Here is an 18,169-nt window from a genome sequence, read left to right as displayed (position 1 = left end):
GAAAACTTTAGACCAAGATAAAAGATAAAGGCTTTGATATTGAAAGAAGTATATGAAGATCCTCCTTAGACAAGATTGGCATGTGGTTAGCGCGCCACACAGCCTATCCACATCCAGCTGGGGTGGCCTAGTATTTTGGCATGTGGTTCTTAATTTACCATATGTGAACTCATAACTTAGCTTTGTTTACTTTGGGTTGGAGTAAACAGATACCTTTCCGTACCGTATGTGAACTTTCTTTTCATGACAAAAGTTGAAATTTAGAAATTACCATACATTACTACTTCGATACAATAAAATAAAAGGAAGCATGACACCTTTTTGTAACCCAATCATAACCTGGTTATCACATTGTCAATCTCCCTAAAAACTGAAACTCTCATTTCTGCATCTTTTTCCTTAAGCAGCTCAAAGACACAAACATCTCCTTTGGAGATACCTAAATTTCGTCTAAGAGAACTCCAACCAGCAGCTAGATGTGTTCTATAACCTCTGAAAGGATATCCAATCGTCCACACTTTATTGTCTGAATTTCGAACCATCACATTCTTTATGTTCTCCGGAAGATGTTTCTTGGCGAAGCTGCTAGGAATATGCTGCACAGGTAAGAAAGTTTTTTCATTTTACAGGTAACACACCACATAAATAGATGGAGAAAATTTGTTTTTGTATATTCAAGACTGACAGACCAATAATCATGGGTTTTTATAAAAGAGTGGAGTTTTTAGGTCAAGATCTCTTACCAGATACGCACTTTGTGAACAAGCTTATGCTGGAAATCATAAGCTTTCTAGACACGCTGGAAATCATGAAAGATCCCGAGATCAAAGTCTAGATTTTTAAGCAAAAATATTAAGAAATGAGTACCACAAGAACAGGCGAAATGGTTTACGGAAGTATATTTTCCTCGGATACAATCCATTCAATGTAATAGTTACAGTATTTCTTAATCGCACAAGATGCGGTGAGATATATATCTGTCTCACCATTACAATTATCTGTAGAATCTCAACCGTAGGAAACTACACATGAAAAATAAAATAAATGATACATAGCTTCTGAAGCGCTGTGATACACAACTGAAGTAACAACAGTGAGTGCTTAATTTAAGGTCAAACATAGGATCGTCTACCTCAACTTCTCAGTATCGATATGTCTTAAGGATTGCTTAGGTAAGATTTTGGAATGTGCATGAATATCCAAGGTACACAAAAACGCTATATAACCACTTAGCATTCTTCAATGGGAACCAAGGGTTGTTTTCCTCCATAAACTTCTGGCAGTTGGCTCACATCGATGTCTTCAAGAAGAGTTGACATAAGGTTTTTGTTTTCCAAATACAATCTGCAAGATTGTGTCAAACATCACAAACTTGAGCATTTACGTAACCATCTAATCTAAAGGGAAGATATGATCTTGTTGGGGTGAATAAGGCATTACCTTCTTCCCGGTGTTACTATCGATAAATGGGGAGATTAACTTCCATCCAGCCATAAAGACAGAAGGGACGTGAACCAAGTAGACTTTTTGAAGCCTCTCTTGGTAGTTGTCCTGGAACTCACCGATTTTAGTTACACAGTTAATCCATTAAGCTGTTTTAAGATGCAGACAAGTACTAGTGCTACTGTATCACATTCGAACTTGACTCGATGGTAAATCTGAGAACTTACGCTTGAACTCCTCAACAACTCCCTTTTCTTTGTTAGGAAAATTTTTAGAAGCATAAGTGACTACAGTTGGGCGTCCACTCTTGTCAAATCCTTGCATAAACAACTTTTTATGGGATAAATCAAATGCTATCCCCGATTCCGGGATAAAACCGTTTGGCACAAACGAACGTCTCCATTTGATATATTTCAAAAATAATGCAGAACCTTTTATCGACAACCAAATCACGGGCACGTAAAAACCTTCTTATCGTCAGATCGTCCAGTTCATGTCCAAAATGTACATAACAAATATCCTCACAACGCGAACAATAGGTCGTACCAAGCAAAAAAATAAGATGCACCATAATAACGGAACCCACAACTCGAATAAACAGATGAGCAAGAAACAACAAAATTTTTGCTCATATCAATGGAATTCAGTCATCATATCAAAAAGCTGTTTGTGGATATGACTCGTATAAGATTTCCAGAAGAGGAGCATATGCCGTACGCTGCACTGGTATGTCAAAAAGCAGTTTAAGACAGCACAGCCTATGTCGTCGGTTCTTTTCTTTTCGAACTTTTTTTTGAGCGGATTGTTGGTCTTCGTTCAACTAGTCTGAAAAACCCTGCTTTTGATGACTCGAGTTGCTTCAATACATCTTGCTGGTGTCTTTTTCCAACCCCAATAGATGACTTGGTCGACGATTGCATTGCAAATTGCCATAACAGGGTCTAGTAAAACCTTGGGCTATCTAAAATCTAATGCCTGCCTTATTTAGCGGTTTTTGGAATCCAAGTGTCTTTCCATGATGATGCGATATCCAGAAAACAAATTAAGGAAAGCGAATCATCCGCCAGTTCTCTTCCTAAAGAAATACAAAATCAGCAGAGCTCCACTCGGATTTAATGTTCAATTCCAACTAGAATTCGGAAAGCCGGCATACAAAGATTTTTACAGCCTATATAAGGAATACTCATCCACTCTTTTTAAGACTCCATAAACTTGCATAAAGTTTGTCAACGCGCGCAACAATGGCCATGCAAGATTTAAGATTTTCTGAAGAGGTACGTCAACTTGCGAGAAAGAAAGCTGAATTTGTATATAGCCTCATGGATTCAGATTCAGCAATAACAACTCGCCCATCTCCATCTGATTTGGATTATTTAGGACGTTTGGATTTTGAGATACACAAGTCCGCGGTAGAACAATATGGATTATCAGATCATGAACTTGAAACCTATCTGGAACAAATAGAGGAATTAAGAAGAACGGTCATGGAAGATTTGAGATTTTCTGAACCGGTACTTGAACTTGCCAGAGAGAAAGCTGAGTTTCTATACAGCCTCATGTATACAGAATCAACAATAAGAAATCTCCCAACTCCAACTGATTTGGATTATTTAGGACGTTTGGATTTTGAGATGCACAAGTTCGCGGTGGAACAATATGGATTAACAGGTGCTGAACTTGAAACATATCTTGAAGATATAGAGGAATTTGCTCATCTTGAAGTTAAAAAAGAATTAGCAGAAAAGTAGAAACTGGATGACAAAGGCAATGTAAGGATGGGGAAGAATTTTCTAAGAAGAAATCGCTTTGTCGCTATGATGTAAAGATGAAGCAAAAATAATCAGTTTTTATTAAATAATTAGCTTTAGTTTTATTTGGTATTACTAATACTATGGTTCATGTAGTAAAAAACCATCTTAAGTTTCCTGTTTAAATACTGATCAAGATTTTATGAAGCGATTTCATGATTAAGGTTTTCTTTTCCAGTTAATTTCTGTTGATTCTTTAATCTTTAGATGAAATCATAAAAACTGCTTTCCCTGATGATATGCATCCTTAGAACATCTATAGACTAGAGACTGCACAACTCTCTTAAAAGAATGGAGTAGCATGCTGCACCCTATTAGAGGAGGTAACTGGTAAGGAACATATTTTACGTGTGAAATAACTTAGATTAGTAAGTTCAAGTCCATTATCGAGTGCAAGATATCTAGCTTACCTAGTCGTGCAGATTTGATCATAACAAATTAACTTTATCTTATGTAGAAGCAAAGAATGTGTATAGATGTGAACGACGATTATTGAACACTTCTTGTGAGTACACTTTGGAAATTTTAAGGAAGGATGCAGTGAACCATGCCTCTAAAGTCTAATCAGGATAGTCGATGTTAGGGGTGGATCCACACAGCCACAGGAGTTCGATGTCCGATGGGTGCGGGTTCCCTATGTGAGATTATAGCTTTTCATAAGTGATCATGTATAGTTCTGGACTTTATTCAAGATCCGAATCCCATGTTAGATTGTTAAATATTTTTGATTGGGATTTCAAAACATAACCGTAGTTCTTCTGAGTAGGTTAATTAATCAAACAGTAGATATAAAGTTCATTTTCCATCTGATTACCACCTTAGTTCTTCTGAGTTCTGATATCTCTTTCTATTCTTGAAAAAAATATTTTATACAGCAAGGAAGAGAAAGGGACTATTAAATTAGTCAACTAGTCAGCTCTCCACAAACAAACGAGTATAAAATGTTAAAATATCCTTTCATTATTAGCTGAAAATGATGGGTGAAATTGCATGCTTGATTCAACTACCATTTACAACTGTCAAACAAATTTACAAGGAAGTGAATTGCCTAACAAAAATTCTTTTGTTTGTCAGCAACTCTAAGGTTACTCGAATGGGAACTCACTTATTCTTCGCCACTAAGTCATTTATACTAGAAATGTAGTCAAGTTTTATTCTTAAACGGGTTGCTAATTTTTGAAAGAACCAGCTGTGTGCATCGAGCATGTGATTAGGTTACCAAAAGTCACGCACCCCACCGACAAGAAGGTTGGACACAAAAGGAGAAACTATCTGCGGAGGGGTGATTACTGGTTGTTTGGCCGTGAAGCTCTTAAAAAAAATCTTAAGACGACAAGAAAGTTGGACACAAAAGGAGACAACAACTAGTGCACTAAAGGATGGTCATTTGGAGATGGACTTCGTAAATTTAGTTCTTTGGTTTGTTAACAACCGAGTTCATAGATTCGAATAAAGCTCATTCCAAGGGATCCAGCTAGGTTACATGTGTATTTCCAAATCAGCCCAGAAAACTTTAGACCAAGATAAAAGATAAAGGCTTTGATATTGAAAGAAGCATATGAAGATCCTCCTTAGACAAGATTGGCATGTGGTTAGCGCGCCACACAGACTATCCACATCCAGCTGGGGTGGCCTAGTATTTTGGCATGTGGTTCTTAATTTACCATATGTGAACTCATAACTTAGCTTTGTTTACTTTGGGTTGGAGTAAACAGATACCTTTCCGTACCGTATGTGAACTTTCTTTTCATGACAAAAGTTGAAATTTAGAAATTACCATACATTACTACTTCGATACAATAAAATAAAAGGAAGCATGACACCTTTTTGTAACCCAATCATAACCTGGTTATCACATTGTCAATCTCCCTAAAAACTGAAACTCTCATTTCTGCATCTTTTTCCTTAAGCAGCTCAAAGACAAAAACATCTCCTATGGAGATACCTAAATTTCGTCTAAGAGAACTCCAACCAGCAGCTAGATGTGTTCTATAACCTCTGAAAGGATATCCAATCGTCCACACTTTATTGTCTGAATTTCCAACCATCACATTCTTTATGTTCTCCGGAAGATGTTTCTTGGCGAAGCTGCTAGGAATATGCTGCACAAGTAAGAAAGTTTTTTCATTTTACAGGTAACACACCACATAAATAGATGGAGAAAATTTGTTTTTGTATATTCAAGACTGACAGACCAATAATCATGGGTTTTTATAAAAGAGTGGAGTTTTTAGGTCAAGATCTCTTACCAGATACGCACTAGTTATATAGCTTTCTCGTATATAAACTGCAAAGAAAGGATATTTTGTCTGGGACTGGAATGACTTGGTTACTTCAGCCACCATTTGTTTGCCTTTGGTTCTCCATGATGATTTACGGAAAAGTTTTGATGCGGGCGCATCGGACGTGTCTTCAATCTCTTCTTGTTTAACAACTGGTAGACAATCACCTGATATAGTTATTTCATTTCCTAGACACGGTAACCTGGTTACATGGGATACTAAAGACTTTTTTCCCTTATTTTTGTTGAGTTGCACAGAGATATCGAAACCAGGGGGAACTGACAGCATTGCTCTTTCCTCATTTGTCTTACTTTCAACATGAGTTCGACATAGAGGTGTGTCCAACGATGTCACGTTATCATCTTCTTCCCTTTGGATTAACCGACACCTTTTCTTTAGACTAGACTCTCCTTGGGTTTCAGAATCATCTAGAGACTCCAAAAAATTGGTAATACGTACACAAAATTGTGAGTTCCCATCTTAACTGATTCTTAAAACATAACCATCCCTTAAAGAGTGATGTTCTGTGAATTCTTTCCAACCTTTGTAAAACCAAACCTTGCCTTCAGATCTCTTCAGTTCCACACTCCTAAGTCTTCCATTAGTTCTTTTCAGAGCGACAATATCAGACAATGTATTTTCCAATTTCCTTACCACCTTTTCGGGAATCTCCTGCAGGAGACATAAACCATCAATTAATACACAATCCAACCCAATTTAAGTAAAATCTATTAAAGAAGTACATAATCACCACGATGACCAACATGGTACATTCCGTTAGTTCTAACACGAGAAAGATAATACGAGGAATCTCACCAATTGATATTTCTTATTCTCTGTCCAGCTAGCGAAAAAATACGGTTTCCCTTCACAGAAACATTCTGGGTGATGAACCTTTGACCTTCCCTCAATGACATTTGCTTTTCTCTTCAGTGCATCGCGGTTAAATAATCCACCTACATGCATACATAAGAAAGATAGGATTACGCTAATCGCCTAAGCTTATAAATAATTTATAAAATGATAAAGATGCATATAGTGCAAGAATAACTCACGGTTCCTTTTGTCCTGACAAAAGGAATCTCTTCCAAAATCGCTTGCACGATACTTATGCTGATCAAACTCTGGACCATAATCAGTTAATTTTTCCTTGCTTGTCCATATTCTGATTTTATGCCATTGCTAACCATAGAAGGTAATACCTTTTCGCATCCGTTTGTCCCATACAACTTAACATCAAACTGTGAATTACTGACATACTTCATAGTAGCAGTATCCCCATGGCTTAAATAATGTGCTTCAACAAAATCAGGCCATCCATTTCGGAAAGATAAACCACCGTCTTCTTCCTCTCTAACCTTCACATTCCAACATCCTGATGGACTTCGAAGGATAGAATCATAAGGAATCATCCCGTTGAAGTTCCCAACAAAATTTACTGTACACTTTGGAAATTTTAAGGAAGGATGCAGTGAACCATGCCTCTAAAGTCTAATCAGGATAGTCGATGTTAGGGGTGGATCCACACAGCCACAGGAGTTCGATGTCCGATGGGTGCGGGTTCCCTATGTGAGATTATAGCTTTTCATAAGTGATCATGTATAGTTCTGGACTTTATTCAAGATCCGAATCCCATGTTAGGTTGTTAAATATTTTTGATTGGGATTTCAAAACATAACCGTAGTTCTTCTGAGTAGGTTAATTAATCAAACAGTAGATATAAAGTTCATTTTCCATCTGATTACCACCTTAGTTCTTCTGAGTTCTGATATCTCTTTCTATTCTTGAAAAAAATATTTTATACAGTAAGGAAGAGAAAGGGACTATTAAATTAGTCAACTAGTCAGCGCTCCACAAACAAATGAGTATAAAATGTTAAAATATTCTTTCATTATTAGCTGAAAATGATGGGTGAAATTGCATGCATGGTACAACTACCATTTACAACTGTCAACTGTCAAACAAATTTACAAGGAAGTGAATGGCCTAACAAAAATTGTTTTATTTGTCAGCAACTCTAAGGTTACTCGAATGGGAACTCACTGATTCTTCGCCACTAAGTCATTTATACTAGAAATGTAGTCAAGTTTTATTCTTAAACTGGTTGCTAATTTTTGAAAGAACCAGTTGTGTGCATCGAGCATGTGATTAGATTACCAAAAGTCACGCACCCCTCCGACAAGAAGGTTGGACACAAAAGGAGAAACTATCTGCGCAGGGGTGATTACCGGTTGTTTGGCCGTGAAGCTCTTAAAAAGAATCTTAAGACGACAAGAAAGTTGGACACAAAAGGAGACAACAACTAGTGCACTAAAGGATGGTCATTTGGAGATGGACTTTGTAAATTTAGTTCTTTGGTTTGTTAACAACCGAGTTCATAGATTCGAATAAAGCTCATTCCAAGGGATCCAGCTAGGTTACATGTGTATTTCCAAATCAGCCCAGAAAACTTTAGACCAAGATAAAAGATAAAGGCTTTGATATTGAAAGAAGTATATGAAGATCCTCCTTAGACAAGATTGGCATGTGGTTAGCGCGCCACACAGCCTATCCACATCCAGCTGGGGTGGCCTAGTATTTTGGCATGTGGTTCTTAATTTACCATATGTGAACTCATAACTTAGCTTTGTTTACTTTGGGTTGGAGTAAACAGATACCTTTCCGTACCGTATGTGAACTTTCTTTTCATGACAAAAGTTGAAATTTAGAAATTACCATACATTACTACTTCGATACAATAAAATAAAAGGAAGCATGACACCTTTTTGTAACCCAATCATAACCTGGTTATCACATTGTCAATCTCCCTAAAAACTGAAACTCTCATTTCTGCATCTTTTTCCTTAAGCAGCTCAAAGACACAAACATCTCCTTTGGAGATACCTAAATTTCGTCTAAGAGAACTCCAACCAGCAGCTAGATGTGTTCTATAACCTCTGAAAGGATATCCAATCGTCCACACTTTATTGTCTGAATTTCGAACCATCACATTCTTTATGTTCTCCGGAAGATGTTTCTTGGCGAAGCTGCTAGGAATATGCTGCACAGGTAAGAAAGTTTTTTCATTTTACAGGTAACACACCACATAAATAGATGGAGAAAATTTGTTTTTGTATATTCAAGACTGACAGACCAATAATCATGGGTTTTTATAAAAGAGTGGAGTTTTTAGGTCAAGATCTCTTACCAGATACGCACTAGTTATATAGCTTTCTCGTAATATAAACTGCAAAGAAAGGATATTTTGTCAACCGTAGGAACCATTTGTTTGCCTTTGGTTCTCCATGATGATTTACGGAAAAGTTTTGATGCGGGCGCATCGGACGTGTCTTCAATCTCTTCTTGTTTAACAACTGGTAGACAATCACCTGATATAGTTATTTCATTTCCTAGACACGGTAACCTGGTTACATGGGATACTAAAGACTTTTTTCCCTTATTTTTGTTGAGTTGCACAGAGATATCGAAACCAGGGGGAACTGTCAGCATTGCTCTTTCCTCATTTGTCTTACTTTCAACATGAGTTCGACATAGAGGTGTGTCCAACGATGTCACGTTATCATCTTCTTCCCTTTGGATTAACCGACACCTTTTCTTTAGACTAGACTCTCCTTGGGTTTCAGAATCATCTAGAGACTCCAAAAAATTGGTAATACGTACACAAAATTGTGAGTTCCCATCTTAACTGATTCTTAAAACATAACCATCCCTTAAAGAGTGATGTTCTGTGAATTCCTTCCAACCTTTGTAAAACCAAACCTTGCCTTCAGATCTCTTCAGTTCCACACTCCTAAGTCTTCCATTAGTTCTTTTCAGAGCGACAATATCAGACAATGTATTTTCCAATTTCCTTACCACCTTTTCGGGAATCTCCTGCAGGAGACATAAACCATCAATTAATACACAATCCAACCCAATTTAAGTAAAATCTATTAAAGAAGTACATAATCACCACGATGACCAACATGGTACATTCCGTTAGTTCTAACACGAGAAAAATAATACGAGGAATCTCACCAATTGATATTTCTTATTCTCTGTCCAGCTAGCCAAAAAATACGGTTTCCCTTCACAGAAACATTCTGGGTGATGAACCTTTGACCTTCCCTCAATGACATTTGCTTTTCTCTTCAGTGCATCGCGGTTAAATAATCCACCTACATGCATACATAAGAAAGATAGGATTACGCTAATCGCCTAAGCTTATAAATAATTTATAAAATGATGAAGATGCATATAGTGCAAGAATAACTCACGGTTCCTTTTGTCCTGACAAAAGGAATCTCTTCCAAAATCGCTTGCACGATACTTATGCTGATCAAACTCTGAACCATAATCAGTTAATTTTTCCTTGCTTGTCCATATTCTGATTTTACGCCATTGCTAACCATAGAAGGTAATACCTTTTCGCATCCGTTTGTCCCATACAACTTAACATCAAACTGTGAATTACTGACATACTTCATAGTAGCAGTATCCCCATGGCTTAAATAATGTGCTTCAACAAAATCAGGCCATCCATTTCGGAAAGATAAACCACCGTCTTCTTCCTCTCTAACCTTCACATTCCAACATCCTGATGGACTTCGAAGGATAGAATCATAAGGAATCATCCCGTTGAAGTTCCCAACAAAATTTACTGGTATCTTCTGCATAATTGAGTCATAATAATAAACAAATTCAGACATTTCATTCAACAATATCATGCAACTAAAAGTTAATTATGAGGGTAATTGCAACATTATAGATAAACCATCTTCAAATCAACATGCATGTTTAGTTCACATCAAATAGAAGAAATATGAGCAACTTACAAGCTTGTTTTCAAACTCTCCAATCATCATCACTTTGAAAAAAGAGGGTGGTGTACTTTAATTTGGCTGAGCACCCACAACTTCTTGTCTATTTCTACAATAATCAAATTGATGTAATAACCATTGAATAGTCTCACCATCAGATTCATGACCTAATTCTCTTGTTAATTGGAAGATTCTAGCTGTACATAAATCTGGCATCCTTGTTCTTCTTCCTCTACCATCAACTTTTTTTCTATCTTTTCTTGGTGGTGCTATTTGTTTCATATTAAACTTCCTTGATAATCTTTTTCTTCTATTATCATTGTATTGAATTCTTTAACTTCTAAAGCTTTATTTTCATCCATTTCAATCTTGGGTTATTTTGATTCTGAATGTGGGTTTGTGTTCGTTATTTCTTCTCTAGGTTCCATTAAAGTACTATGTTAGCATTGCAGCAAACCTAGCACAATTGTGATGGTGTATGTTACTGTTATAGTTGATGTTCTTACGTTACAAGTTCGTGTAATGTCGTATCAAGACAGCTTACTAATTGATAAAAGCTTTCCCAGTTTCCGACACAGTTAATGGAAGCCATGTTCCTCAGGCATACGTGTTAGAATCTCCCAGACAAGTGTAGCTCCTGTTAGAGCGGCAGATGAATCACCATATAGAGATTTATACTATTGTTGGGATCTCGAAGAAGGATCCATTTACAATTAGATAAGGTCTAAGACTTTAGGTAATGTAGTAACAAAAACTCTATAGTACCGCCTACATACCATTTCTTTTTTGGTAGGTTTTATAGTTTTGTGTGGGGTTTAGCATACCCATAGATTTTGTCTTCGCATTTCAGGGTATTCGATTTTGGTATCATTCAAATGCTCACTTTAAAATTAGTCGGTTAGGATCATGCCAAAATGATCTACCGAGGAAAAATAAATAAAGGATAGTACTATATATGCTAGTTAGGGCAATTCCAATAGAAATTAAAAGCATGCACTTGAATAATTGAATTGCATTCTCACGGCTTTCAAATATTGGGAGTTCTTGTATTATTCCATTCTACTTCCGATAACTGGGTTTCGTACTAAACAGCGCATGTACGTGACCTCTAACGTACATGGAATTGCTTGTCTAATGCCTTTGAAATTTCGCATGCATAAAAGTCTACTTGACTCTTCTCACTGATTTAACATAGCATTTTCGAACAACATTAGTCGAGAATTTCGCACATTACGCTGACCGAAAAAACTCTTCTGAAACATTTTTGACTTTCAGGAAAAAGAACAGAAACATTTTGGGAAATCAAAACTAGTACAAAAATTTGGATTGGTCGGTGTGGGCTCTTTTTTTTCTTTTTTGTTAACACGTGTATGTACAACCTCAGACAATACCGTTCACTTCTTTAACACGTGTAACCAGTACTTTGTTCCTGCCGCCCACATGTAATTGGAACCAGGCCGAGTCTTCCCTGTTAATAACACCAAACTCTCAAATTTCAGCTCATACAGACGGAAGCTTGATCATTTTTCAACTCTTTTTTACCAAACCTTGAACATAAATATTCTCAATATCAATCGAACAAGCAAACAATCAAGAATAAGAACATATCATGTCAAGCATTCCTGTTCCGGAAGACATTCTCCTGAACATCCTTTTAAGGTTACCATTTAAGTCTATATCATTATGTAGGTGTGTATACAAACTCTGGTACACTCTACTCTCCAATCCTAGTTTTGTCAAAACTCATTATGATCTTTCTGTTGAGAAGAATCATCCTAATACCATTTTTAAATGTTTTTTGGATGGTAAACACATAATCTACTCTATGAATTTATCAACATCTGAAGAATGTGAAAAGGGTACTGAAATACGCTATCCATACGAATTTGCATGTCATGTTGATATTTTCGGTTCTTCTTATGGTTTGCTGTGCATTCTTGTTGGTGATCAGTATTTTGATGATCATATCATTTGTATTTGGAATCCAACAACTAAAGAATATAAGAGAGTACCCAAATCGCCAAATAACCAGTTTCCATATGATTTAATAATCGATAAACATAGAGTTATATATGGGTTTTGTTATGATTGTAAGATTGGTGATTTTAAGTTGATTAAAGCCGTGGGTTTTGTTGGAGTCACTAGTAGGTGTGGGGTTCAGCTTTATAATCTTGGATCAAACTCATGGAATAACACTTATCAATTCATACCTTACTGTTTTCAGTGGTATATTAGACGTTCGAGAATTACCGTTCATGGATCTCTTCACTGGTTAGGCAGGCCAGGAGTTGAAAGTATGCAAATGCAAAGAGTCCCTGATGTTATTGTTTCTTTTGGTATTTGTGAAGAAAGATTTCACGATTTGACATTACCAGCGGCCGTGGAAAATGATGGTGTAGTAAAAAAAACAGCTACTTGGAGCATTAGATGGGTATCTTTGTTTATTTCTCCAACAACCTGGTCGTCGTGTTGGTATGTGGGTAATGTGGGAATACGGTGTAAAAGAATCTTGGTCTATACTTTACACTGCTAATAATCAGTTGCTTGTACACTATCCTTTTTGCATCAATTCTCTGATACACTCATTTTAGAATGGTGAAATTCTGTTGGCAAATTATGATCATAGTTTCATCTTATATAATCCAAGAAGTGATAGAGCTAAAAAGGTGACGATTCCTGGTATTTATGGATCGTGCGTAGCAGAGAGCTATGTAACGAGCTTATTTTTACCCAGCTCATGTACTTATGTTGGACAAGATGACAGAATTGAGGAAAAGACATCTAGATTTTAATACTGTTTAAATGGACAAAAATGTAAAAATAGCCAGGATGTAAACAGTTTCATCCTACCTATTTTCAAATACTTTTTCTTATTTTTAATTTACGTCAGGATGCATCTAGTTTCATCCTCGCTATTCTTTAAGTTTAAGACAGGATGAATCCAGTTTCATCATTGCTATTTTTTTTTGTCCATTTCACACTTAATAATTTTTACTCGTTTATTAGAACCATGTTTTAAAAATATTTGGACAAATAACCCATTTTCCGTTTGTTATATATGTGCGTATATAGTTTGCCTTTTTCTTGTCCTGGTGAAACATTCTTTGTTTGGCTGCAAATTTGAGTTTGTTGCTATGTATGTGCATATATAGTTTGCCTTTTTTCTTTTCCTGGTGAAACATTCTTTGTTTGGCTGTGGAGTTTTTGCTGATCTTTGTTTAGATTCACCAATCATATGTGACATATACCTGTGTTTAGATTAGTTTGCGAAAACAAAAACCAATCAAGTTTGCAATAACAAAAACTCAAAAAGATATTGACGAGAACTGAAAACCAAATCAGGAATGGATGGAGAGGCCGGGATTCCAATATGCTCTGAAATATTTTTGGTGGTTGGCTGATAGCCCATGTAGGACTATTTGTTGGGCATCCAAACCATAGCTGATTGGTGATTGATATCTCAATCCTGATCTGATATATTGAAGATCTTTGAAATCCCTTTGTCTGATATGGGACTATTACAAACCTTAAGATTATTTCGACATCTATCTTGTGGCAAATTCTTGCCTTCTCTGCCATTGGCCCGTTACATTACCCAGACCAAAGATTAGTACTACCTAAAATTTGGGATTTTGTTTAGAGTCGGGAAATTTAAGTAAGCCCAATAACAGCTTTAACCATCTGAAATCATTTTCTATCACTAATCTCTAGTGATACCATCACGGCCACGGCAACCGTTGTTGATTATTTTCTTTTACCTGTGAATTTGTTTTTATGCCGTTATTTACGTCCACCGACTGTGATTTTATAGTACTTAAAATAAGTTATCGAATTTGGTGGATAATGGATGTTTTTGGTGTTGTTGGCGAAAGTAAATTGATCCCTTTACTACACAAACCTAACAACAGAAAAATTATGAAAAATCCAAACCTTAGACAAATAGTTTATCAAAGACAAGATGAACAGTGGCTCTAAAAGCCCATTAATCTTACAAAAGAATAATGTCTTCCATCGACGGCATCCGTAATTGATGGATCACTAATTCATAGCCCTTGTCCCTATAAACCTTAGACAAATAGTTACTCCAACCAACCACGACACAAGAATAATCATAAATCATAATCATACGCAAACATCTTCATCTCAAAGAAAACACACACAGCATAATTTCCACGTGTGTAGACCAGATTGGTATCGACTTTCACGCGAAACTCGAGAACCAAGGGCGGGGGCGGCTTAAAAGTGTGTGGATGGATTATGATTTGGGTTGAGATGTCAAAATCTACTATTCAAACAAACATAAATCAACATATCTCTATCTAATCTAACTTTACTTGTTTAGATTAATCATTTGAAATTCAATAATATGCTGCTTATCTTATTACTAACTTTATAAATCTATCTATCTAAGAAGATAAAATTAAAAAAGAAAAAATGTCTAGAGATTCCTAAAGTCCCACACTCTTGCCACCACCACCCACAACAATCTCATAAAGAAAAGTAGTAAAAATGAAGTCTTTACTATCTCTAATTCTCTCATTCACTGCTTTTCTCTTGACAGTTGATAGCTTGGAGTTTTGCACATAAAATTTAGACTTTTCATTTGTTTAGATCACCAAACTTTGCTCGCTTGCTTCCATTTCTTCTTACTTAAAAGAAAGAAAGAAAATCTGACTTTCAGTTATCTCTTCTCATCTTATGATGATGAGGCGGGAGACTATTCATGTGGATAGGTCTGAAACCAGATACGTTATATGTATATCCGGCGTACCAAATTAAAAATGATGATTTTTTTTTATTTTGTTGTAAATCCTGATAAATGAGAATGTGAGAGTCAAATAAAATTAAAAATGTGATTTCATTCCAGCAAGCTAGCAGTGGCCGAACTGGGATTGATATTAGCTAGGAAGGGTTTGAAAACAAAACGGTGTCGTACAAAAATAGTTGGACTTGGCTACCATTTTAGCAGGGGTTGAGCTAAGATGCTGAATTTACTACATATATTACAAAAAGAAAAAAAAAAGGTTTGGGCCTCGGTGCCTCACTTAAACCAGGGTAAGTTAACTCTGTTTTATGTGAAATTTGGTACTTTTATCAGTGATATGATTCCTCTTGACACTAAGGCTGATTCCCCATAACACTTACTTGGAAATTTTCATTTTTCTGTTCCATGGCCGGATTTAGAATATAGTAGATGTCAAAATTGCCCTTAAGTCAACCTACATGCTACAACTTGTAAATGAGAATTTTCTTTTTCCCCAAACTTTTGAGTCATTTCTGTTTGGAAAATGAGTGAATTGACCACAGTGGAGAATTCTTATGGGATTGCCGACTGTGATTCAGATGAGTTTAATAGAGCTGATATTTGTCGATTTTTTTGTTCAAGAAGAACAAAAATGAAAAAAACTTAGGAAGATTATATTTGACAAAAGAAAACAAAAAACCTCCTAGTGGAAGAAAAGGTTTGGCACGTGGGGTCTGTGATATCTCTAGTCATGTGTAAGAGAAGGAATGGTCTGCACAAAAATATTAAAAACAGCAAAGATATTATATGGGGTAGAGCACATGATCGGAGGAATATTAAAATGAGGGGGTCAAAACTTAATTAGTTTATCAAAGACAAGTTTACGGGGAAGATAACATTTTAAATTTATTTTGGTACGAAGCCTCTAATATAGAATTTGGTTTATCATCAATTGTGTTTTTTTAATGTGCAAGTGATACGGATTAGTAGATTACAAAGCATCCTTAGATTAGGGATTAGATCTTAATCTTATTGTCACGTGCAATCATTCTTCTCCTAGTGCAACAACTAACTAGAGTACCAACTTTTGTTTGAACGCGCGAGCAGCTAATAATTGGTCTTAGTCAGCAAGTGTTTGTTCACTCTATAAAGGAATCTACTCCAAAGCTGGGTATCAATGTAATGGACAGAGCATACGATTCTAAATCGTCAGATTATTGGTTGTCCATTCACATTTGTATAATAGTATTACTCCCTCCCTTTCTGAAGAATAGGTTCGGTTTGTGTGAATTTGCACATTAACCAGTCTATTTTTTTGGAAATAGAGGGAGTAAGATCAATTCATGTGTATTTACATGCGTAACTGCGTTAGTCTTTTAGCTTAAGGACTAAACTTATCACCTTTTAAGCTTACAGATTTACTTTCCAGGGTTGCAAGATCCTCCGCTTAGAAGATAATTTCATTCTCCGGATATAAATATTCGTAGCTGTAAGAGTGTATAGGATTTCGAGCGGCGGTCAATCAGCTCGATAACCGTTAACTCACGCTAATGATGAACGTTACAGTTGTTTGTAGCTTTTGAGCTTGTTTTCCTACTCTTTGTAAATCTTCAATCCATTTTTAACCTTTGCCGATCAAAATAAATAAATAAAATAATGAGCAACATGGTAACTCTTGTGCTGCCGTAGACACGTGGTTTTTGAATCATCACATTTATTTACTACAAAGAATTTATCATTAAGATCTAGATATCAAAATGATTGTCACATAACTCATGCGGCATGCTGCATGCACCATCCGAAACGAATGATGTTGCAGTCAGAAACCAACCTATCCAACAACAACTTATCCCTTTTTATCCACGTCTAATAATCAACTGCAGCCAAATCGGATTATCGCACCACAAACTTGTCCAACTCCAATTGGCTCACTTGTAATCCATTATCTCCCTCTAGTCCACCAGAAAGGTCAAGTTGATGTTGATTATTAGCACTTTCCAAGTAATCACACAGCAAAAGTGAAGAATAATCCCTCAACGATGGAGAAAAGATTCTGCATTCATTCATTTACTACTAAAACTTTATGACCAAATTTCTAAAACTTGTAGAAGTTGACCGTAAAAAGTCTCCTAACTACATGAAAGATTAAAATTTCAAAAAAAAAAAAAAAAATCATTAAGATTATCGGGTGATTATATCAGTGACTTCGAAACTCAGCATTAACTTTTTCATTAACTAAAAAAAATAAAAAAAAAATCCATGAGTATCCTGCAAGATTCCAAATTTTTCGCGAGGGTGCAGCAACATTGCAAGAATAATAATATCCCTTGTGCCAAGGAAAAGATTCCAACAGTCCTGCTTTTGTAATTCGCTAAAACTTCCTGTCCAAAATTCTAAGAACCGATTTCCCTAAAAAATGATCAAACTAGAAATTAATTCTCTGCTTCACTCGTTATTCTAAAAGGGTGTTCCTTTATATACCCCTAAAAATGCTAACGGTACCCTCTACAGTTAGTTATGGCAGTTATAAGTTGGTTAACATAAAAAAAAATTAATTGTTTTAAATTTTGTTTAACCGTACCCCTCTTTACATAATAGTCATATATAGCAGAATATATAGTATCGGCAAAAATGAATGAATCCCTGTATATGCGAACAAATAAAATCTTTCTTCTAGAATAATTATAAAATTTAATTTTATTAGTTCATTAGATGATATATACTATATATCATGGAAGAACATACAAAAACCCCAAATAACTCCACTATGGAATCGTTAGAATCCCGTTTGGAATGTTTGGGGATCGAACCATATCGTCATGAGGTATGATTTAATTATTTTTTCTAAGATAATAGTTTTTTGAAATCATCTTTTAAGTTGTGCAACTGAAGTCATTTCTTCCCTTCAAAAATGATGTTCTAGACCCAATGGAAACTAAGATCTTAGTTACTCTGTATATGCATTTAACATATAGGCATAATTTTCTACAGGGATAGTCGTCGTATATCGAAAACCATTATGAATCTACTGGTCTAGTGGAGACTGATCTTGAAAAGCCTCAACCAATATCTCCTCTAGCACAAGAGTCTTGT

At 35.9% G+C, this 18,169-nt stretch overlaps 3 protein-coding genes across 3 annotated transcripts; 1 reads left to right on the top strand and 2 right to left on the bottom strand.

The window, feature by feature from the left end:
- Nucleotides 1–5,089: 5,089 nt before the first annotated feature.
- On the bottom strand, nt 5,090–6,945 carry LOC113294274 (B3 domain-containing transcription factor VRN1-like). Its single transcript, XM_026542671.1, has 6 exons — nt 6,736–6,945; nt 6,589–6,646; nt 6,350–6,489; nt 6,076–6,205; nt 5,501–5,961; nt 5,090–5,353 (listed from the first exon to the last, which is right to left on the bottom strand). Exons 1-6 carry the CDS (start codon nt 6,943–6,945, stop codon nt 5,090–5,092), a joined length of 1,263 nt encoding a protein of 420 aa, XP_026398456.1.
- Nucleotides 6,946–8,309: 1,364 nt separating this feature from the next.
- On the bottom strand, nt 8,310–10,221 carry LOC113294273 (B3 domain-containing protein At5g18000-like). Its single transcript, XM_026542670.1, has 5 exons — nt 9,937–10,221; nt 9,790–9,847; nt 9,551–9,690; nt 9,293–9,406; nt 8,310–8,573 (listed from the first exon to the last, which is right to left on the bottom strand). Exons 1-5 carry the CDS (start codon nt 10,219–10,221, stop codon nt 8,310–8,312), a joined length of 861 nt encoding a protein of 286 aa, XP_026398455.1.
- Nucleotides 10,222–12,157: 1,936 nt separating this feature from the next.
- Nucleotides 12,158–13,124, top strand: LOC113294272 (F-box protein CPR1-like). The gene is made up of 2 exons (XM_026542669.1): nt 12,158–12,763; nt 12,924–13,124. Exons 1-2 carry the CDS (start codon nt 12,158–12,160, stop codon nt 13,122–13,124), a joined length of 807 nt encoding a protein of 268 aa, XP_026398454.1.
- The last annotated feature ends 5,045 nt before the right edge of the window (nt 13,125–18,169 follow it).

The sequence above is a fragment of the Papaver somniferum genome, chromosome 7, assembly GCF_003573695.1.
Source record: "Papaver somniferum cultivar HN1 chromosome 7, ASM357369v1, whole genome shotgun sequence".
NCBI classification, from domain to species: Eukaryota; Viridiplantae; Streptophyta; class Magnoliopsida; order Ranunculales; family Papaveraceae; genus Papaver; species Papaver somniferum.
The sequence above is the reverse complement of the archived record's forward strand: the minus strand, read 5'-3'. Positions and strand labels throughout refer to the sequence as shown.

What these genes read in the sequence shown, in the direction of transcription:
- LOC113294273 (XM_026542670.1), bottom strand. Translation starts at nt 10,221, where the DNA reads ATGTCTGAATTTGTTTATTATTATGACTCAATTATGCAGAAGATACCA. An exon ending in GGACAAACGGATGCGAAAAG is followed by an intron (nt 9,848 to 9,936) that starts GTATTACCTTCT and finishes GAGTTTGATCAG; the next exon opens with CATAAGTATCGTGCAAGCGA. An exon ending in TGAAGAGATCTGAAGGCAAG is followed by an intron (nt 8,574 to 9,292) that starts GTTTGGTTTTAC and finishes TTACCTGTGCAG; the next exon opens with CATATTCCTAGCAGCTTCGC.
- LOC113294274 (XM_026542671.1), bottom strand. Translation starts at nt 6,945, where the DNA reads ATGATTCCTTATGATTCTATCCTTCGAAGTCCATCAGGATGTTGGAAT. An exon ending in CAAGGTTTGGTTTTACAAAG is followed by an intron (nt 5,962 to 6,075) that starts GTTGGAAAGAAT and finishes TGGAGTCTCTAG; the next exon opens with ATGATTCTGAAACCCAAGGA. An exon ending in ATATAACTAGTGCGTATCTG is followed by an intron (nt 5,354 to 5,500) that starts GTAAGAGATCTT and finishes TTACTTGTGCAG; the next exon opens with CATATTCCTAGCAGCTTCGC.
- LOC113294272 (XM_026542669.1), top strand. Translation starts at nt 12,158, where the DNA reads ATGAATTTATCAACATCTGAAGAATGTGAAAAGGGTACTGAAATACGC. An exon ending in CTACTTGGAGCATTAGATGG is followed by an intron (nt 12,764 to 12,923) that starts GTATCTTTGTTT and finishes CACTCATTTTAG; the next exon opens with AATGGTGAAATTCTGTTGGC.